Source organism: Astyanax mexicanus, chromosome 8 (assembly GCF_023375975.1).
Source record: "Astyanax mexicanus isolate ESR-SI-001 chromosome 8, AstMex3_surface, whole genome shotgun sequence".
Taxonomy (NCBI): Eukaryota; Metazoa; Chordata; class Actinopteri; order Characiformes; family Acestrorhamphidae; genus Astyanax; species Astyanax mexicanus.
In genome coordinates, this window is record NC_064415.1 from 29,133,402 (window position 1) to 29,157,846 (window position 24,445).

Genomic DNA, 24,445 nt, shown 5'->3' on the forward strand with positions numbered 1-24,445 from the left:
TTATTTACACAATCCCCTGACCTGAATTGTGGAACAATGCATTAATCAATAATATCCAGTAACTTTGTTCCACAATTCAGGTCAGGGGATTGTGTAAATAAATAAAAGAACATTATATATATATATATATATATATATATATATATATATATATATATATATATATATATATATATATATATATATATATATATATATTATATTTATATTATAATTATTTTTTAACAATACTAAAATTAATGGTGGCAAATATGCCAAAAACACATTTCACAACCGTTACTGAAGTATGTATACATATGTATAATAGAGCTAAATATGTGTCTTATAAGATTAACTATTAATTATACTATTAATAGTATTATATTAACTATTAATAAAATAATAATAGAGGTAAATAATAATTTATCAACAAGAGAACAAGCATACAGAGAAAAGGATTATTATTGTACATTTTTAGTTTGCACTTACAAACACCCCTACCGTCCCCAGAATCCCAGCACTATCCAGCAGCACGGTGGGCACATATAAGTAATATCCTGACTTTAAAATAATAAAAAGGTATCAGATTAATAAAACAAAAATTATGTACATCTGGAAACTGATAAACAAAATAACGTCTGTCATCACATGCCAAGATTATAGTCCCGATACCAGCACTGGTTATACAAGAAACAGGCAGGTAATAACAGTGGAAACATGAAGCTTTTAGATGGCCATAAAACAACATAGTTAAGGTAAATACCAATAATAAACTGTAAACAAACATGATGTTCACGCAAAACTTTCACATCCAATGGAAATCTTTATAATACTTCATGTTAGCCTTCTCTATGGCTTTCATCACAACTAGCAATAAGAACATACATCTCATTAATAGTCAACATACTGAATAGGAAAAATGAGTGTTTTAATGGAATGTTTTGTGATTCATCAGCATTAAAAAAGACCTTTTGCATTATAATGTGCTCTGTGTTTTGTAACAAGTGGGTTCAGGTCACTCTTGTGGTCACATGGGGAAGTATTTAACAGCTGTTCTCTTCTCATGGAAGGCATTGCAATCTGTTATAACACTTATTCACAAAAAGCTCCACTTGCAAAACATGTAGACAGTAAATCCAGACGTTCATTCATGCTCGCCATTAGCAGCCAGAATCAGAGAGAGCACACAAGAGCCTTGCTCTGCCAGGGTTGGATTGGTGGCATTTCCTCCCATCACATCATTCTAGCATGATGTTGGTCAGCACAGGCTTCTGTTAGCTGATGTATCAGAGCTGGGGTGCTGCGCTTTCTTTAGAGTGTGCTGGCTCCTCGATGATGCTGCATCAGTGGCAGTTCAAAAAGAGGTGGTGGCTGACTTCACATCGGAGGAGGCATGTGCTAATCTTACCACTTCTAGTGTCGTGGGCATAAAAAAGCTAATGTTTCCATTGTTTAGTCCAAGGTGATGTAGGTGGTGTATGCAGTTCTATGGAAGTATTTGGCAAAGAAAAAAATATATAGTTAACATTGATTACTGACTGTTTGTAAAAGTAGTACACTGTGTCCCAGGGTTCTCCTACTATACAAAATGTTCCCAAATTACACAAAGTGCCTGATTTGGGACATAAGAAATCAGGATGTAGAGTGTCCATGTCCAGATAATGGACCTTGTTCCCAACAGTAACAAGGTATGTTCCAGTGGGTGTGGTGGCTGTCCACATTTTGGCATTTAGTCCCGTATGCACTAATAGTGAAGCCTTTGGCAACAACTACAGTTTCCTTAAGATACAGACTAACCAGAGAGAATACTTTTTTCTTTTGTACAATGTTTTTTTTCACTTTGTTATCTGACTGTACCTTACTGTGCCCACATTTGGAGCGGCACAGTCTAGGGAACTGTGGTGGGGTTATTTGCCTAACCCAAGGCAACAACCAGGAATACTCAGTTCTGGGGTTTAAACCAATAACCTTCTGGTTGCTGTTTTACAAACTGCTTAGTCGAGTGGAGTTTCTTCTTGTAATCTAGATTGAGCAGCTATAAGTAAAATAGCATTTAAACAAAACAGGCACAGCCAACTAAACCAATTCTCCAGGTATGGTAGCATTGCATCTAAAATGAATGCATTTATACCTGATGCCCTGGAGGATCCGTGTACACCCAAACATTCTTTTATAACATCAAAATCCACCTTAGGGTGTCACTAAAGAAAGGCCATAAAACGTGCATGGCTTTTTGTTCCAGTTGCTGAATCTCCAGTTTTGCCACTATTCAAAGTCTCCAAAGTATTCAAACACTTTTAAAATTTATTACCAGTCTTCTATGGATCAGTGATGGTATCCAGTACAAAGCTCTGAGCTGTAGAATGGGAGGTCCTACACTATCTGAGGCTGATGATGATGCATGATACCATTGTGGACAGGGTGTAACCCGTTGGTCTCTGGGCCGAGCAGGATGTTGTCGGGTTTCGAATTAGGCCACAGTTTAACACTGGTTTGCTCAAAGGGACTGGACCGGGCCTCTGATGTCTGAGAGCTCACTGTGGCGCTGGAAATGTTGTCCAGCACATCCCCCTCATATCTTGCTCCCAGGATCACACCAAAAGCTTGTCCTGGATTCCTCTGTGCCGCATCAGTAAGTGGCGGGTTGTTGGGTGAACTCATGGGTGAATGGTGTCCCCTACTGCCTGTTCTACTGCCTGCTCTGCTGCCTGCCCTGCTGCCCCCACCTGACTGTGGTCTGCCCTCTGCTGGTAGAATGGCACTGCCGTTTCGAGACCTGACAGGTTCAGCAGTTTGGAGAGGAGGGAGAAAGTGGCTTTCCTAAAACAGAGAAATGGATAAGGTATATAATACAAACTGTAAAAAAGCAGGAATAACACAATGGGCAGATAAACATTCCATGACATATATTTAACAAATATAGATTTCCAATCTCTTAAAACTATGAATATGAACTTGTATTCTTTGCATTATGTGAAGTCTTCATTTTTTTTGTTATTTTAGCCATTTCTCATTTTCTGCAAATAAATGCTCTAAATGGCAATATTTTTTATTTAGAATTTGGGAGAAATGTTGTCTTTAGTTTAAAGAATAAAACAACAATGTTCATTTTACTCAAACATATACCTCATACATATAGCAACATCAGAGAACCTGATTCAGAAACTAAAGTGGTCTCTTGATTTTTTTCCAGAGCTGTATATATAGTACACAACAAGATATTTCTAAAGAAGGTTTAGCTAAATACAGCCTTTTAAATATGACGGTTTGCTAGTTTTTTGGTTGTTTTTTCTTAATGTGGGCACATGACTGTAAATACCTAAAGGATTATGTTGTGATAGAACATAAATGACAATAATTTAATTACATTGTCCTGCGATGCTCTCAGGATGCTCAGTATGTGTCACTTAGGGACTTTATGAATATAGAACTTTACACATATTTTAAATGGTATATGACACAAACATCACCTTGGGCTCTTTTGGGGTGACATATGAGTCACTTAGTCTCCAAAATTACAAAGAACTGCTTTTTAAGAACTGCATCAGTTACAACATTTTTCAGAAGACCCTTTTTTACGTTCTTGATTACGAGATTATGAAGTACTTTGCGTATAGAAACGTATAGAAAACCACCCCCGTAGATAAACTGTAAACAAATAAATGTTAACCTATACAAATACTAATTATTAGGAAATTATTATGATTACGAAATTGCAGAGGAATACCAAACTGAATTTAATTATAATGTATCTAAATTTAATACATGTATCTGGATTTTTTTTTATTGAAACATTATTAATTAAAATAATGATTCCAAACTTTTCAACAATGGTGTATAAGTTGGTGAAAGAGAACTCAATGTGTATTTGGAGTTATGCAAGGCTTTATACATTAAGCAGTGCAGAATTTTTGTGTACATACCGAATGCACCAGTGACATATTGCTGCTCTTCACAAAAGCCTCCACTTTCAGTCGAGACAACTCTCTCTCCCCTTCTCTCTCTCTTTCCATTGCTCGCTCCCTTCCTCGCCTGGATGTGTTGTAAATGACCGGACGACCCAAGGTGTCCACAGCCCCTCCTAGAGTGGAACGACTGTCCCTAGAACGAGGGTGGTCCTGTGGTGTGTGAAAGAGAGTCAAAAACAAAGAAGTGAAAAAAATACATATCATACCGAAAAGGAAAAAAAAAAAAAAAAATATATATATATATATATATATATATATATAGAGAGAGAGAGATATAATCATATATTAACTAAAATAATTACCAATGAACTGAGGCTGGTGCGTAATGTTCCTTCAACTCTTAGAGGCATGATCTCATCCATCTTATATGACAAACAGGAAAAATGCAATATTTAAACATTATTACACAATATATAAAATCTACATAGTTATAGAGCTATTACTATTTGTGTACATATGTGTTTATACCTGATATTTGCAATCTGTGTTAACTGAGTTTACTCTTCTGATTGAAGCCTGTCTGGACAGAGTGCTGATTTCTTCCCTAAAACAGGAATGGGGGGAATTACAAACATTTATCAATAGCAATAAATGCTATTTTATTGATAGACTTTTACAGATTTGAAATACAAGTTTAAAATTAAAATGTGTGCTAGAATTTGGAATACAAATCCCAACAAGCAAGCAGTGAGTTAGAACCAGGAGTATGAGTTAGAATGTAAAATGTGGACTTATTAATGGGTCAATGGTTAATATTAGTGAAAAAATATTAATGAGGAATGAGGGTTAAAAATAAGAATATAAGATAGAATGTGAAATCTGAAGTAGAATAAAGAATGTTTTACAGAATTAGAAATATTATTTAGAATTTGGAATATGAGGATTAGAAATAACAATGTTGGTCAAAATAAAGAATATCAGAAACCTTTTTTTTACATTTATTTGAAATATGGGTTAGCATTTAGAATGTTGGTTAGAGCCTGGAATATGGATTAGAATTCAGAGTGTGAGTTAGAATCTAAAATGTGGATAAGAAACAGGAAAGTTTAAATTTGGAATGTGCCTTTGAACTTGTGGGTTAGACTCTTTTAGCAAACATGTATTAATAATCAATTAATAAGAATAATTTAATGGTCAAAACTTTGCTTACTTTTTCTCATTTAGCTCTATAGTCAGCTCTTTGTTTTTTCGCTTGTAGTGTCGGTTCACTGTTAAGACCACAGCTACCAGAATGATCACCACTAGAACAGCCACACATCCTACAATAATCACTAAAACGCTGGGTTCTGGAGGTTTCTCTGCTGGCAGACAAACATACATACAAATAGTTATAATCACATCAATCACATTCAAATGTACAATCAGTCATTTTTATAAGAAACCTTGTCATTTGATTGTGCATGTACATAATATATCCACTAGGGGTCGGCAATGACAAGCTTGTAAACATATCTAGACCACGGCACAGAAAAAAGGAAGTTAACCTCTTATCGCAGATCCAATTTTATGCTTATTTTCATGCGATTTGCACTGCTATGCTATAATACTGGATATCTTAAATTTTACATATAGCACAATGACCATTCAGTGCTTAAACTGAAGTAGATACTTGGAACAAAACAATAATTTACTTTCAGACTTTTATTTTCATTATTTAGGTTCCATTTGAGAACATCAAATGCAGAAGAAAATGTAAAAAAAAAAAAAGCGCCTGTTATATTTGGAGTTTCCAATGTGTGTATGGATGTTGGTGATGAAAAATCAGTCATTCTATTCATTTCCTGATTTAGTAGGGTCTTGACAAACAAATAAAAAAATGTGAACAAGATACAAAAAAAGCATTAAGAAGGTACACAGCATTATATTAGGTGTACACTAGGCGTCTTCAAAGGGTTCAAAACCTCTCCAGAGTTCCCCTAACCCCTCCAAATTCAAAGAAGAAATAATATTATATATTTATAGTATAATAGTAATATTTTTTTGTTCTTGTGATAGAACAAACTAATGTTAGTCCATTTCAGAGTAATATTAATATATTTTTGATGAAATGACACACAAAGTCACACGTGTGCCACGCATGCCCCACCCCCAGCCATTAGGAGACCAATCATAGCAAATTACGTTTCAATGTTTTCGTCTGAGGGTGGACTATTGGTTGGAATAGGTGTCAATCACTTTTGTTAACCTGGAGCAAAACGATGGCTTGATTTGATTGGACACCTCTGAACACCAACGTGATCCGGTGCACACGCTATTGGTACAAAAGCCTGTCACTCAAGAAAATTAGTTGTTTGTGGACCAATAAAAAACACAGAATCTAGAAGAGAACATCATTAGCTTTGTATTCACGTACAACTTTAAGTAAAAACATTACACTGCTTGGTCACTAGGAGCTTGAGAATATTACGTTCCGGTTGCGCTGAAAATAAACGCATGTTTGTGAGGAGAAGTGAGCAGGCAAATAAATAACTTTTTTGATATTTTATCGGCTCTTCAGTGCTGTATTGTAGATGCTGTGATAGTAAGTGAATTTTCTATAATATAATCTGTTGTTATTTTACATACTAATCATATTTTATAAGGCTATTTTGTTGGGGGGGCGTGTAAATAATGTGAAAAAACAGGCTGTTTTCAGTTGGAGATTTATGGCGACTGGTTCCATGTTGATGGCTGAAAATTTGCTTGCAGTTATTCATAGTATTACTAAGAAATATGAGTCGGTTATTTGGTCGGTGTGTTTAAAATTTTTGACGCCTTTAAGCATTCTACTTTACATAGTCAGAATGGGCCCGCCGGCGGGCCCGCTAGAGGGCGCTTCTGCAGTAACAGGTCATACAAGCCAAATTTCAAATTAAACACAGACTTTTTTTATGCTGTAATAAATTATTGCTTTACAAGCAATTCAGCTCTTTGATCATTAAATCGCACTTGTTCAATGAGGGAGTCTAATTTTACTAAATTCACCCCTCAAAGAACAAACACATAACAACAAGTGGAAGACAAAAAAAATAAAAGTTTGTTTTTAATAGTATATTCAAATGAGAGGTCACAGGCGTATACACTAAACAGAATAGAATAGAATAGAATAGAATAAATATAATTAAAGCTAGGCTACACTGCAGCTGAATATGTACAACGTATTATATGTGAGTCAGAATTCAGAATGTTGGTGAGAAAACACAAAAAAATAAATCAGAATATTAATAAACCAGAAAATGTATAATGACTAAACTCAACCAAAACACTGTAATTGAAGCACTGACAAGCTACATAAGTATAAGACGAACTCATCTACAAAAGCAATTAAGTGAAAGGCAAAACATTATTTTTTAACATTTTAAACTAGATTAGTATAATATTTTTATTTGTTCAATTTTAGAACGGAAAAACATGCAAGAGGTTCAAAACACCAACAGGTTTGGGACCTGTGACACCTTTTACCAAGTCTCAGACATTTATTAGCGCATTAAGCCAGTCTATAGTTTGATCACAATCCTACTAAGGAAAAGGCCAAGTGCTGCTCGCTCAGAAAAACTATTATTGCATTGATATCACAAAATTCAGTATCTAAACAAGCTTGATGCATTTAGTAAACAAGACCTGATTCCAAATAGAAATATTGTAAAATGTCATTAAAAACACCACAATTTCCAGCAGTTAAAAATGGGGGTGGATTGATCACTGTGCTTGTGCTAAAGTCAGTGGCATATTCAATTGGGCATGTAATGTATATATGCAACAGTTTGAATTGTGTACTAATTAAATATTTATTTTAGTGCAGAATTTATTTATTTAAAGAAAACTGTATGTAAATCAACAGTGATTTTAACAAATAACAGCACACATACCTGCTACAGTCACTTCCAGGTCAGATTTTCCTGACCCTGCCTGATTGGTGGCCGTGCATTCATACACTCCTGTGTCTGTCGGACTGAGAGGCCTGTTAAACCGCAGAACCCCCTTCTCCACTGTTACACCCTCTAGTAAACCTCCGTCTTTCCTGTGGAGTGAAGAGAGATTGTTTTGTGTTTTATCCTAAACTGATGATGGTGGAGAACAACGTTAAAGAATGAAGCCACTGGTGCAAAATTACCATCTTATGTTAATCTGATAATCATTCATTTTAACAGACTGTCTGTTAATACAGTGATGTAGTCGGCTTACACTCATCGTCAAAAAAATAGTTGCAACTATTTTCAACAAGATTAACTGATTTTACTATTTATAAGTATATATTTGGTTTTATAAATCACTGACCCACATTTCTCCCATTTCCAAATAAAAATATTGTTATTTAGAGCATATATTTGCAGAAAATGAGTATTGGTCAAAATAATGAAAAAGGTACAGTGCTTTCAAACCTTAAATAATGCAAAGAAAAAAAGTTCATATTCATTTAGAAACAACAATGCTAATGTTTAAAGAGTTCAGAAATCAATATTTGGTGGAATTACCCTGATTTTTAATTTCAGCTTTCATGCATCTTGGCATTCTCTCCACAAGTCTTTCACACTGCTATTGGGTGACCTTATTTCACTTCTTGCACAAAAATTCAAGCAGTTCAGCTTTGTTTGATGGCTTGTGACCAACTTACATCTTACATGATTACATTTGGAGGTTTTTCAGTGGAGTTCAGGTCTGGAGATTGACTGTCAGCTGGGGTGAAGTGCATGGAAAGAGCAGTTCAAAACAATCTCTTAGAGGCAGGACTCAAGCAAGAAAAAGGACCTTCGTAATGAGAAGCAAAGAAGAGCCAGGCAGAAATTTGCAAAAGATCATAAGAATTGGACCATAAGAGGACTGGAATAAGATCATCTTCTCTGATGGAGACCTGCAGAGGTGTACTTGCACCCACTGTAAATTTGGTAGAGGATGATCTGGGGATGCTTCAACAAGACTGGAATCAATTAAGGTCTGAATGAAGGACCACCAGATCAAGACAGTGTCAAGGCCAGCCCAATCTTCAGCCCTAAACTCCATTGAAAACCTCTGGAATGTAATCAATAAGAAGATCAAACCAGCTATCAAACCAAGCTGAACTGTTTGAAATTTTAAACCAGGAGTGGCATAAAGTTATCCAAAAGCAGTGTGTAAGACTGGTGGAGAGCATGTCGAGACACATGAAAGCTGTGATTAAAAATCTGGGTTATTCTAACAATTATCGATTCTGAACTCTATCGTAGATAAAACTTCTAAATGAATATGAACTTGTTTGTTTTACATTATTAGAGGTTTGAAAGCTCTGCATCTTTTTCATTAATTTGACCTTTTCTCCTTTTCTGCAAATAAACGCTCTTAATTACAATAATTGGGAGAAATGTCGGCAGTAGTTTATAGAATAAAATGTTCATTTTACTCAAACATATACCAATAGATAGTTAAATCAGAGAAACTGATTATTTTTAAGTTGTCTCTTAATTTTTTCCAGAGCTGTATTTGTCAAACTATCAAAATGTACTGCAAAATTAGTCTAGGGCCCCTAAAAGTTCAGCTGACAATGTGCAGTAAAGCATGCATTGGATCAGGAGCCTCACCAGTAGGAAGTACAAGTGCATAATAACGTTTCTACTACTAAACTATTAAAATAGTAATTTGTTTGCAGTCATACACTTCACAATGCTTTATTCCAACAGGACAATGCTCATCTACATACTGCTGCTGTCTCAAGAGCTTGCCTTAAGGACACAGAAACTATGCCATGGCCAGCTGCATCGTCAGACCTATCCCCGATTGAAAATGTGTGGTATGTTATTTGACGCACTTTGATCAGCACTACATCCCTACCACAAAAAACCTACAGGAATATTCAAGCTTTAACATCACAGGACACCATTAGGAACCTCTACAACTCTATGTCAAGATGTCACATTATTTCTGTATTTCTGTATCAACAAAAATGACCAAGAGTTGCCCATATCAGTCTATATTTTTGACCATCTATTGTTTCTGGTAATCTTTATCTTCCTTCCGAATAACATTACAATCTGACACTGCCTTCTGGATGCAATTACTTTTGCAACTATTTCTTGTGTATTGTACATAGTTGTTTAATGGCATTTACAAGTATTAATACATTCAAACAATCCTAACTTTGGAAATAAAGGAAGTGAATGGAACTTGTTTTACATGTGACACAGATGAGTTTGCATAGTGACAGTAAGAGACCTGTCCTGTCGTATCAAAGTCATCTAGTGACATGTTTTATGGCTGGTTGCTTTCTGCTGTCCTTCTACATAAACCTCACCAAACAAACACATCCAGTCAAATATGTCTCATGTGATGCACTGCAGCCATACTTTCTAGATAAGGTGGGAGATTTGCAAAAATTTTAAACACTATATGGAAAAAAGTATTGGGTCTTCTGCTCATTCATCGTTTCCTGTGAAATCAAGGGCATATAAATACAGAGTATATCCTATAACTGTCTTGTTGTAGTCATACTTTCCAGAGAAGACTTACTGCATTCAGTGACAAGAACTTTGGTAAGGTCAAGATGTTAGATAATCACCACCCCAACTCACTACCCCTGCTTCACAGCTCAATGCTGGGGGCATTTATACAAATATATTTTTCTGTGTATCCAATTATATTGGATATTATATTGGGGTGTCAGCAGGTGGAGAAAGAGACCACAGCACACAGATTTTTGTGTTGTACTACACTGTAGTTAGAAAATACTATCTGAAGCTCTGCTGACAAGAGATGACAGTGCCCAAACTTTGCAGATATTTGTTTCCTTAATATCCGTTGACACATCCTGATCATTTTATCATTTAGTGCTAAAAATATAATCCTGAACGATTGAAAAACTTTAGTACATAGACAGATGCAAAATATATCCCAGTCGAACAACTTTAGGGGCAGTAGTGGCTCAGGAGTTACCCAAGGTTATACAACCTATGTTGTTTGGTGCCAAAATAATTTCTAATCACTGCTCTTGGCATTGTGTGTATATGTAGCAGTTATATTTAGGGTTTGTCATGGCATTCCAGCACCCAGAAAAGTAATTGCAATCATTTCATGATGGTATGCGGGCCAGATAATACACGTGGACCAGAACTGGGCCGTGTCTGCTTTGCTATCTGGGTTGTATATATGTACTGGTTGTATTTGTATAATTAGTATTGTTCATGCTACAGGTAGTTGTTTACTGTTCTAGAAGTGTTGATCATCCCTATGACATATTCAGAAAAGTGCACAGTAATGATATTTGTCATGATATTAATAGCATATCATTGGACTGCCCAGCTTTATGTTTAACCTCTTCCAAACCCAAGTCCACTCAACCCAAAATCATCAACCGCTCCCCAATCGTTCCCTTCCTCCTCCTTCGTGTGAAACTACGCAGCTGACGGTTTTTGCACAAGCTGCAACAGGATACCAGGACACAGTTACTTCACTTGCTTTGCATTTCCACCGAGGAGACAGAACAGGTTCTGCCACTTTAGGGCACCCGTCAAATGTGTACTGTGTGTGTGCATGTGTGTGTGTAAGACAAAGCTTACGAAGCAAGAGGGTGACTGCTCGAATTTGCGTGCATACAACTTTGAGTCACTCTTACAGTCAATCTGGAAATTAGGTGTGTGTGTGCATGACTAATGAAATGAAACACAGCAACTTATTTGCAACATAATTACAATACAAAGCTTACCTGAAATACAATACATAAACACTGGCACACCAAAACCTGATATGTGTCTTCAAAACAGAAACTTTACAAGATAAGGAAAAGACATTCACATCTTTCAATGGAGGTCAACAAAAAACATTTTCAATCCTCAATTTAAAGTCACTTTGAAGCGTTTATATTTTCTGTTAATCTTATAATTTGAACATAATGTAAGAACAGCTGCTAAATTTACATTACATTAAAAAAGTTGAAAGCTGACACAAATGAAGACAAGTTTTTTTTTTAAGTGTTAATGATGACATATAAAATCGCTCAAGGCAGCCAACACTACAGGAAAGTTCTGTGGCAAACAACAAAATCAGTGAGGGTGTGTTAATGAATTTAGCTGATTGAATCACTGACATACCACACCTTGGGCTTGGATTACTGTGGCATGCAGGTAGAGAAACAAACTAATGCTGAAAGTGGCCATGGTAGCAAAGAGCCAGGCAAAATACATAGAATTGTGAAAATGCCATCTTTTAGATTTATTCTCCTAATATATTAAGCCTATGAAGGCAGGGAAATGATAAGTGTTACATAAGTACTTCTATCAAGTATGTTTTATTAATTTAGACCAAAGCTAAAAAAATAGTAATAAGTGTATAGCCACTGAGTGTGTTTACATTATCAAAATCTGATTCTAAACAGATTTCTGCTGTTATCTGATTAGTCATTTAAGACTGAGATCTAGAAATTATATTAAAATTTATTTTCTTTTTTAAGAATCTTATATTATTAGGAAAGCCAATAAAGAGAGCTGTTTTTAAGCTCAGCAGTTGTATTTGTCTATCAGTCTATATATACTTTAAAGTGGAGTATTCCCAGATTTCTCAGACTGTGGAACCAAAAATAAGCAAGCAATATTAAACACAGCACATGTGAGATGCCAACAACAACAAAAAAAAACTATATTTGATGAGTGGAGTCACAACGATCAGGGTTTGTTTTCAGATGGCACATGTCCATCAGGCCTGGAGTCATGGTATGGGATGCAATTTCAACTTTAGTCTTTATTACAGGCAAATTAAAAGCCCAATTTTTACGTTAATGAGGTCCTGCAACCAGTGGCTCTACCTTTTCTGAAAACAGGTCAATGCCCAGCCAACCATATTGCTGCCATCTCAAAAGCTGGCCTTGAAGTCAGAGACGCTGTGCTCAGAAAATATGATCAAGTGTTGCTCATATTAGTTCACAGTATTAATCATTATTCTTCCTGGTAACCATTATCTTGCCTCTAAATAGCACTGCAATCCAACACTTGCACCCACATGTTTTGCAATAATTTCTCTGACGATGAGTGTATTTGATGATTTAATTCAAAATTCATTGTAAATTAAGTGTATTAGTCGAGACCCAGATCTAAGACTCAAGTCTAAGCAAGCCAATGAAATACTCCCTCAGATCAAGAGGAAGAGCAACCAAGACTCAAAAATGCTACCTATTATCCTCTGATCGACACCAGAAAACACAACAGATAACAAACACCAGCAGAATATCTAGTCAGATAGAGTAAGATAATGAAGAACTATGACTAATGTGAAAGCTAGCCATGAGTTAAGGACATGAGTACAGGACAGAAGGTCAGGATGTTTACATAATGCCAGAATCCTGGACAAAAACATTGCAATTGTATTTATTTTACTGACTTTGTCATTCAACAGCAGTTTTGTAAACGTTTATGATTCTGCTTTGAAAGATATGTGCAGAAAAAAACAGTTCATTAACAGACAGAATAGAGAGGTGATAAGAGGGTCATTTACCTGGTCCAGGTGAAATTCTCTGGTTTTGGGTTTCCTTGACCATCGCACTGTAGTGTCACTCCCTCCAATCCCACATACCAGTCCTTTTTATATCCTGTGATCACTGCATTTGGAGGGTCTATTCAATACACACACATTAATGGATTAATTATACGTTTACCTGAATCGGTGGGTAATAATATTAAAGTAATATGAGTACAAATAATATCCTCCAGAGATTAAAAAATGTTTCATTATTTAATTCGAAGTACTGTTGTAAACATAATAAGAAAAATGTTTTTTTTTCTTAATATTTTTTTTGTCATTTGAACCTTGTAGTTGACATCGAGTCTTGGTTTGTCTCAGAAGATAAGAGTTATGTAATGGTGTTGTAAAAAAATTAATGTGGATTTTTGATACCATTTCTTTTAATGTAATGTAACATAAAACACAGGAGGACGAAGGAGACAAATCAGAACGCTAATAGAGGCTTCATCCAGAGCTAGGCACTTAAAGCTGGTGCGTGTGTTCTAAAATATTTCCAGAAATGTGCTCCACAATTCTGAAGAAAAGCTGTGGTTTAAAATAGTTAAAACTACTGCAGATTCTAAAATATTTAAAACTATGAACTGAAGTAAATAAGTTTTTTTAAGAGATTTATTTTTTATTATTTTAAACAACCTGATTAGCAATGTTGCTGTTGTCATAAAATGTAAAAGCTGTGATAGCTCTTTTGGCATGATGGGGGATTGGACGGTTAACTAGACAGCTCAGAATGTCCTCTTGACAGTACAGTAGGATTCAGACAGGTTACATAAATGATGCTCGACCTCTAGGTCCCAGATATTTGTCTACTACACTGAACTAAAAAAATAATTTGCAGATGAAAAAAGGAATGAAGATACAATATTCATTAGTATGTAATAGTATGGCATCACACAATACTAATAACATAATCCCATTAATAATGATGCTTAAGATTTTCCAGAATGGATTGTTCAGAACTGGAGCCAAACATTCAGCCACTTCACACACATCTCAATCCCCCATAGCCAAATTCTCAGAAGTGAAGATGTCAAGACAATGAATCAGACAGAAACCAGGTAGTCATTCTACCGAGCCAGACAACAAAAACAGGTGCTGCAAACCACAGAAAAGTTCACACAGGTTACTGAGCTGAAGTGAATAACATGAAGGACATTTTTCTTTCACTTGTTGTAACAAGCTGCAATGTTAGGAATGGATTTTACCTTCACTATGTGGTTGATTACACCTAGATACTTATACATTTTTAAGAAATGGTGCAATTGGTTCTTTAAGTGATGCTATAGGACAGGGGGTTCTTTTTTATTTTTTTGCTATGCGACCCCTTTTTAAGATTAGCAGGAATGCTTTCTAAAAATAAGACAAAAATAATTACATACATTTACTCACCTAATGTGATGGTTGTTTTAGGCTTAGCTTAGGTCCCTTTTATCATATTACCTAATTTTAACCTTTTTTGTCATTTTTTCCTAAACTTTCCAAAATCATCTGTGGCCATTATATTTTCCCTACCTGCTTTCAGTTCTACCTTTTAAAAAAGCTCAATTTTAAGCACATCTAACCATGAATATGCAAACCCATGACCTGCCCCTGCAAAAACCTGAATCTGCTATAGAAGAACCACTTTTGGTTACATTTTAAAAAAAGATATTTGTAATAGAGAAGAACTTTGCATTTAAGCGTAAGTTATTGATGAGCAGATCTCAAGCTGACCCATTTAAGGCTAGGTTCACACAGCGTGTAAAAGTGGCCCAAATACGATTTCCTTTTTTCAAATGTGAAGTTTTTAAGATATATACACTATAATGTTAATGTGATCTATATCTGACCTTTTGAACAGTTTGCGTGCCTGCAAAACATGAAGATTTGTTTTCGCCAGCATCACAGGAGCTTCCTCACAGGATTCTAGTGACTGATATCTGAGTTTATCACCAAGAATGCATTCCAGCTTGCTTCCAGTTTTCTTGCATGATATTTGGCCATGGATGTTTCAGAACAATTCAAGATGTTGTTGTCTTAGGATTAATATCTATCGCTATATTTCCACAGCAGATAAAGTGTCCCAAATCTGATTTTCTTACCAAATCAGATTTTTTAGGCTGTTCACATTATCTTTTTAATCTGACTTATATTTCACATTTTTCTCAACAGTTTGTGCTCTGATAATAATATGCATGCACAAAAAAGAAATGCTTGATAAAACCAACTCATCCACAGGTAACAAATTAAATTCAGTCAACAGTAAATCCACACTCTATAATACTCATGTTACTGTGCATTGGTTGCAAAATCTGAAAGCAAATTATCATGAGAGAAAGTGGGTGAAAAAAGGCCAGACTGAGTCACACAGTCAAGTACCAGTAATATTTTTGAATTGGCCCAGATTTTACCTGTTGTGTGATCTCCAGTCTTTGGGCCACAGCACTGCGACTGTGTTCTACCTTCATAAACACACAAAATTCCACCTCAGGCCTTCATTAGCTGAATTCAGACAGCTCAGAGGAAGGAAAACACTAATCACTGCCTTGTAGGAACCTAGTTGGACCAGCCTGTTTTATGGCATCTTAAGTGTTTTCCAATGTCACAAAAGTGTGTGACAATGTAAAACTCACAGTATACGACAAGCTGACTGCTGTGCCTCTTGGGGGTTTTTAGAGTCGGGTGCCAGACCAGACAGTCCAGCTTGCGGCCATTCATGCTGCGCAGTGGGTACAGGGAAAACTGGATGGAGGATATGTCTTTTTCCAAGCTGCGATTCTGGCTTTGGCCTGGTAGTTCCGTATCCCAGGACAGACCTGCCCGCGGTTTCGCCACGGAGCGACATGTAGCAGCCACCCCAAACACCTGACCCTCCACTAGTGTAACAGTCTCCAAGTTGGAAATGGGGGAGGCTAAAACAAGAGAAAACACAGAAGTAATGATTATAGTACACTCCAAAAACTAATTATTTAACTTAATGTGTAATTATGATTAGACACAATATGTTCTCTCTGTTTTGACTGAATGAAATATGTGGCACCAAAATATTTTTAAAACCTTTCTATATTTGGATATATTATGAAAAGACTAGTCATGATGTTATATACATAACATATAGCTAAATGTTTTAACTAATGTTAAATCAGTATTGTATTCATCATTAAAAATCTTCTACACTTTATGTACAATGGTATCCAGACACAACACCCCTATTTATGAGACACAGGCATTTACTTGTGCATGCACAGCTTTGTTTTTCGCCACATAAAAATGAAACCAATATAACCGGATGCTCTGGAGCAGCCACCGTGTCTACAGCCACCGTGTCCAAAGCCATGCGGTAAATATAGGGGTATAAAACTGACTTCTGTAGAGTGCTGGAGCTTTAGCCAGTACACTGACAAGTTTAAGTAGTTTTTTGATGTGTAACTAGTTATCCATTATCAGTATCTCTTTTCAATAATGTTGAATAGTTAAATGCCATCAAATCCTTTTAGCAATTCCTTCTGCAAGGCCATTGCAGAAGACATTATTGATTCATCCTACCATAAACTGATATGACCTTAATAATGTCTACTGTTTTTATTTGTGTGTCTTGTAATATATTAAAATATTGTTAAGTATATGTTTTTCCATTCTATGATTTATTAAAATATTGTCTTTAAAAGTGTATACTTGCTTTGTTATGCTATTCTTTAATCATTATGTCAGAGGCATTTATTGATCTTTTATCTTTTGCAGTAATTTCTAGGACGATACAGTCCACAACAAATTCTTATTGTAACAGGCCTACTATTGGCACCTTGTAAATCACCTGAAGAAACTCAGAGGAGAGCATCTATACACTGTTCAACCATGCAATTCTAATCACTGACTAAAGGTGGAGAAAGAGCTAACTGAACAAACACAGCTTCAAGTCATAGCTGTAGAAAATCATGCAATGACAGAAAGAGCCACTTTTAAATGTGGCTAATACACAACAGAGTGAAGAGCAGTGTGTTGAGTTTTGATTTGCATATTTAAATATGTACACATACTTACACCATACAGTGAGAGACAGCTGAGCCTCAACTTTTCCAGATGGGAAGGTGGCAAATGTACAGATGTATTTGCCCTCATCAGAAATTCTTGTATTCATGATGATCAGAGCAGAGTTTACCATGGGGTCAACACTCTCGAATCGTACACGCCCTTCATATTCAGCGAATTCTAAGATGAAAAAACATAAAAATATTCTGAATGAGAAATATTCTGCAAGTGACAGAAAGAACTCTTTTAACAGCTTTTAAACCCTTCAAATATTTAATGATTAATGATCTTTGGTAGTTTAAAGACTTTATTTTATAAATAATACATTTACATTTTTTTTTACATTGACTTTTACAGAATCTTATGACATTATTTTCTGCAACCTGTAAAGTTATCATTTTGGAGAAGTTTTCAACATAATTTTCAAAATAATGTTTGCTGGGGATGTCCTAGTCTGATCCACTGATTTGGGATAAGGTCAGGCACATTTTAATGGAATGGGTGTCAGCTATTTTTATCCCTATCTAATTTCAAGTCTTTGTTTTATCCACCGTGTTTAGCACACCCCATTTTAAGTACTTTTTTCACCATGTTTCACCTTTAAATGTTCTAAATGCTTTGTTGCCTTGCTTTTCAAATAAAAGTATTAATTCCTCAGTATTAATTATGTCTTTTTACTTATTCATCTGAACCCTTTTCTTATTTTGGTTGCTGAATATTTGGTGCTAATGACAAGTTGGCAGAAAAAAACAATGTCCTTTATTATTTATTATGTGTGTATTACAATGGTTTTACCATAATTAACTGATTAACAGCTTTAATATGAAAAAGGTAAGATCCATTTACCTTTCTGTCCTTCTGTATGATGCACAACTATTATTGGTTCCTTGGTTCCATCTGATTTTTCCTTACTCCAGGTGATCTGAACCACTTTATCTTCATCATCTGATGGTTTATACTGACAGGGCAGGCGTGTCTCTCCTTCTGCTACCGAAAACACATCCGGTGATGGGGGTGGCACAATCTCTCCACCAAATACACAGACCACTGAGAGAAAGAAAGAGAAAGTATTAAAAACTATTATAAACTATTATAAACTATTAAAATTACTTTTCCTCTACTGATAATCCCTTTTGCAAGTCAATTTATAAATTAAGTATTGTAAAATCACACTAGTGTCATTATCAGAACCCTGGGATCTCATCAGAACTCTTAAAAAAAAACATTGATAAGCATTTGATAAAAACTTGGTTGTCTGAGTGGTACAGATGAAATGGTACAGTGAATTGTTCATGGTTCTATTTCGAAGATACATTTAAGATTTAGAGAGAGAATTAGTTTCTATATTGTGATATTTTACCAAAATAAAATGCCTTACTTGTTCTTTAAAGTGGCAGTTATGCCAAAATTACAAAGTGGACAGGACATTCTTGGACAGGTTTATCTTAATTTTTTTTTATTAAAATAGCTAACTGAACAATTAACATGCCTTAATGATTAAAATAACAGCTTCTAGAATATTTTATTTAGGTTTTGTTTAGCATTAAATGATTAATCAGCATGACCATGCAGCACTGCAAACATGACAGCATTGAAGAAAACTGTACAAAAGGTACAAAAAAGGTACTTTAACTATCAATAGGATGATTTTCAAATTTGTTGAGAAATAATAGATATGTTAGCCTACATTTTGAGAGTTTGGGGATACCTGTTGATATATCCATCAACAATTCACTGTGTAATAAACACACTTGCCATGATTGCTTTGTTCTGTAACTGTGTAATGTTGTTCTGAGGCAAAAAATAATCACTGTTTTAGTATGAATATGAAAAAGAAATAGCCACAATAATAATACACACATTAAATGGACAATGCAATAATCAAAAGGGCTTTGTTGCCTGAAAGCAACACCATCCCATAGAGAGTTTATGAATATTTAAATTCCTCTATATTTATCATAACATGTGCATTCAATGTAAAACTTGTTACTCAGCATTTGTATGAAATTGAAACAACTATGTTGTTCTTTATGCTGTATTGATATTGACCCACAGCTGAAGTACAAGCCCTAGTCCTGGGAGTTCAGGGCAGGCTTCCAAAGTACACCAGCCATTTCTAGTGAAGGTAGCAAGTTCACACTGGAAAATGAAACAGGATGTAAGGTACTCCTAATACCAGAGTGATATATTAGCACCACAGAGAAAAAGAAAGCTGGAAATCTGCACACTGTGTGCACTCAGAACTACAGACAGTCATACGATGCAGACGAGGAGAAGCCATCAAAGTCCACAGCCATCTGACATCTGACATCTGGCTTGCCATTGCACAGCAATGTTTACAGTAGGGTTCACACAAAACTAGTGCTACATAAATTGTTCACCAAGTGCTCTTTGGCTCCTTTGGCTCTTTTTTCTTTGAAATGTCTGTATAAATTCTACCTCAAATCTAACTGGATGAAAGCTGAATTTGCACCAAACTTTCACAGTTCTTAAATTAATTATTATTACATTAATATATTTACATATTTTTGCCACTTACAAACACTAACCACTTTAAATGTGATATGATTGTGCACAATCAACTGATTAATGGATTTATTATGAAAGAATAATGATCCATTCTACCTAGCTGTCCATCTATATGATTAGCAACTATAATCCTATTAACACTACATAAAATACATCATAATCACATGTTTATAAGCTTGTCTCCAGAGCTAGATGTGAACACAACAGTACTGATATAACACCATACACTAGGTTGATACGTGTAATGTGTAGGTTAACAAGTGTATGGAATATTGACCTGATTTAGTAATATCCCTTTTACTTTTTACTATCTTTCTTATTCACATTTACTGAGTGTTTTCTCTACTCCACCAATGTTCACCCACTGGTTTGATGTTGCTTTGGGTACCAATTCACAAGCCATGGTCTAACACACACACAGTGCTGGATTTAGAGATGGGTGGCATGTGTTGGGACAGACACAGGCCCTCAATATAAAACTGTGAATATAGAATATATATATATATTTTTTAAATCTACCTTGACTACATTATATTGAATATAATTTAACCTCCAGCAAAAACAGTACAATCTAGACAAGAACTATTGGATCACCTTCTTCACTCATCTAAATACCTTAATTAAAAATTCAGTTAGGGCATAACCTGGTGTAGGAGGGTGGGTGCTGACCGGTTGGTCCACTCCCTTCCCTCCATAAGAAGGCTGCTGTTGTCGGTCTAGAGTATATTTAATTAGGGAAACATGGAGAGGCAGCTGCAATTTAATTTTCTCTGTATTTCATTTTTTTAAGAATTAAGTCCAAAATGTGTCCAAACTGAAAACAATTATAAGCATTATAGGTATTATAAGAATTATACTTTAAATTAAATTAAATGAAAAATGTTTTTGAAAATAATTGAATGAATTGAATAAATGAAAATAATTAAATTAAATAAATTAATGTAATTGATATGTATTTTATATGTGTACACAGTGTCAAATATCACACTGTTTGCATTTTTTATGTATAATAGAGCTAATAGTGTTATTATGTCCAAGTTTGTTTTTTTTACAAAGAAAAAGAAATATTTTGCAGAATATATTTTGCAGAATATATTTTGAATAGATCAATAAAAGTAAGCACACATGAGAGGATTCGAACAGGCAGAGAAATGCCAAAGAAACTCAAGAAGCAAAACAAAAGGAGGGAGTGAGCATGTCGGAGGAAGGGAGGAGAGAAAAACAACGTCTAGCACAGATTTACTGGATGAAGGGCAAGATATGCTGCTCAACTTGTTGTTCAGTGTCTCAACAATAATTACCTCTGGGTGGCGAACGTGCAACACACCCACATACACTCACACAGAGACTTCACCTAGTTAATAGTACAGGCAGAGTTTCGATAATATCTATATACAGATTAAAATCAGCCATTTGGCACACTTACATTATGCATTAATGATGTTTATGAATGTGCATTATCCCTGTTACTTAAATAAATACAACTACATAAAATAAACATTAACAAATCCAAAATTGGTGAAGTGATGTAATGGGCCTTATTACAGTATTACCTTCATTATCATACAATTTCAGGAGTTTTGTTACATGTGACATAAGGCTAAAATTCTTAACTGTAAATCACTTTCATAATCTAAGAGATAAAATGTTATACAGGTTAAACACTGATTTCCTCTACAGGAGTTCAAATATAGTCAACAATTACCTTTGGGTCAAAAACATATATCAACTGTACATTTGATAATATTAGCCTGTGCATGGATTTTTTTTTTTCAGAAGAATTAACCATTTTAATAATAAATCAAAATAACCTAAAATAGGATATTATTTTATTTTTGCTGCTTTAGGGCAATTTTGGAAATGTATCACTTTTTGACATGATGTGAATGTGACGGTTCTTTACATTGTGTCAGAATTTCATGATGAAATGCTCAAAAATGAATATTTCTATTTCTAATCTGCTTTCCACTGAAAGTTATGTTTTTTTTATTCCACTGCAAAGTTCGCATTTTGAAGATACAATGTTTTCGCGTGACAGCGAGGATATCCTCTTTTAATCCACCCTTTTGCTCCACTCCTTTGTGATGACATTTTGGAAGTGTTTGAGCCAGAGCTGCAAATGACACAGAACTCATTTACATATCATTGCACTCAGGATTTTTTTCCATTTTTACCAGTATTTACTTTTTTGTACTTGTATTATAGCAGTAGTTATTTACATTAGTGATGATATATCAGTTCAATAATAGCCAGTCTAATTCATAATAAAAAAAGAGAAGTTGGTTGTGTAGGTTGGTTAGAAATAAACGTCTGAAACTAAAATAATGTAATATTAAGTCTCTCTAAATAGTTTATATAAATAGTTCTGTGTTAAAATGAAGCCATAAATGAAAGTAGAAGTGGAAGTAAAGACAAACTACTCTTTAACAAACTCAAGTGCATCAAAGATAAACCTAAAACTTTTTAAAGTGTAGTAAAAGCTCTTTTGACTGTGATGGTGTATTGGTGGCTCAGTGGTTGGAGCTCTGTGTTTGTGTACAACAAAGTTGTGAGCTCATTACCAACGTCTGCTAATCTACCACTGTTGGGCGTCTGCTCCAGGGGTGCTGTTGTAAACCTGACCCTGAGCTCTGACCCTGGCTCTTTCTACTCTAGGATATACTACACTATGCTCTTGGTTGCTAATGTGATCGCAATGGAAAGGGGTTGGCTGCTAAGGAGTTGCTTACAGGCGTCTTCCAAGTGGTTGCTAGGTGTTGTTGAAAATGAAAGGGAGTGAATAGGAGGAATGAGAGATGAAAAATAAGAACAAGTCTGGGTCAAAATGACAGTTGATTTGTTCTTGTTGGACTGCCCTGAAATAGTATACACCAAATGGTGCGTACTGGTAGAGCAAAGGCACAGTAGATGGACATGCGTTAAAAAAATGAATGGAATCCTACGGGGGAATAAAGAGACAAAAATGAGTGTAATGGGTGAATGAGTGCACGTATACAAAAGCTGTATACAAGCCTACATGACAGTCAAACAACTTACATCAGTCAAACAATCTAGAGCTTGAATAATGTTGATATTTTTAAAACTACAGGATAAGTCAAACATGGCAAATATCCAGCGGAAGAAGAAGAAGAAGAACAGAAACAAAATAATTGCTTTGCAATGGACAACCATAATAAAGGTACTTTATCTAACAAACTTTTATAGTAAAGGATGGTACTAGTCCCAACAGTGTGTGGCTATATGGTTTTAAAAAACACAGTCGAATAATATCTGCAGGAATCTTTTCACACAAACACTCGTCCTCATTCAACAGTACATTATGGGGCTCACACTTTAGGCCCCATGTGCAGTGTACAACCCAAATAGGGCCGATGTTTATAACCCCTTCTGGTCCAATCACTGACATCCTTACTACATTGAACCCATGGGCAAAACTTTCTGGTTCATTACGATAACCATACAGGGCCCACATGGGCATATTATTTGGATATTCGGATTTGTATTGTTGATTTTTTTCTTTAAAAAAAAGTTATGTTTGAGTAACACATTTAAAAATGTTATATGTCTTTTTTTTTCAGATATAAAGAGATAAAAGCAAAACAATACACATTCCAGCACTTTGTGTAATGCAGTAATGTTACAAATTAACGATTAGTAGACAATTAAATTTGTGGTCGACAAATTTAAACAATAGACATTGTCGATTATATCGACTAATCGTTGCTACTTTCTAAATAACTGCTTTCCCACACTGTGTGTGTGTGTGTGTGTGTGTGTTAGGGAGGGCCACCCTGTCACTCTGAATCACACACACACACACATACACACACACAGAGGAGATGGGTTGATCATCAGAACCAGTTCTTCCTGAAAGGTCAGACAGCTGTGAACGTGTTGAGCGCTGGAGCCGAGGAGCTTGAGCAACACTTGAGACTTCTCAGAAACTCAGTTTACACTAAATACACCAATACTCACACAAAGTGCAGAAGATTAGGACCCTCGAGCTTCTAAACACTGAAGTCATCTTCTATTTCCCTCCTGAAGATGGTTATCCACTTCACAGCAACAAATACAAAAAAGAGCATTCAAATAAATGTAAACAAATCCTTTTTGATACAGCTGTTAATCCCTTGGTTTTTGCGTTATTCCGTTGTCCATGTTTCCATGTTTAAAAAAACATGCGCATAAATGAGACAAACGAGCTTAAAAAACACAAAAACACGTGAAATCAACTTCTGTCACCTCCTTCCAAAAAAACCCAGGCAGCGTGATGATAATAAACTCAGTGGAGTTCAGAGAGTCCTGAGAGCTGAAGTGTCTCTGAGCTCATTCTTCCTCTATTAAACACCATAACAAAGAGAAAAGCCGTTTCTGTCTCCGGTTTAGAAAAATGTCAATAAAATGTGTTAAAAAATGCCGGTTAAATCAGAGTGACAGCAGGCTTGTGTGTGAGTGAGTGCATGTGTGTGATATTTGAAGGTCCGCTGAATCTGAATCTGCAGCTC

At 35.4% G+C, this 24,445-nt stretch overlaps 1 protein-coding gene across 2 annotated transcripts; it reads right to left on the reverse strand.

Annotated features, from left to right (window-relative positions):
* Window positions 1-423: 423 nt before the first annotated feature.
* Window positions 424-24,445, reverse strand: nectin4a (nectin cell adhesion molecule 4a). Of its 2 annotated transcripts, none has more exons than XM_007255059.4 (11): window positions 23,916-24,445; window positions 18,258-18,458; window positions 17,424-17,591; window positions 16,016-16,294; window positions 13,380-13,497; window positions 7,796-7,947; window positions 5,098-5,245; window positions 4,416-4,491; window positions 4,250-4,309; window positions 3,903-4,097; window positions 424-2,799 (listed from the first exon to the last, which is right to left on the reverse strand). In XM_007255059.4, the coding sequence occupies exons 1-11, from the start codon at window positions 23,962-23,964 to the stop codon at window positions 2,353-2,355; spliced, it is 1,893 nt and encodes a 630-aa protein (XP_007255121.3). In that variant the 5' UTR covers window positions 23,965-24,445; the 3' UTR covers window positions 424-2,352. The 2 variants fall into 2 exon arrangements, with proteins under 2 accessions (XP_007255121.3, XP_007255120.3); XM_007255058.4 differs by having other exon boundaries at window positions 5,098-5,248.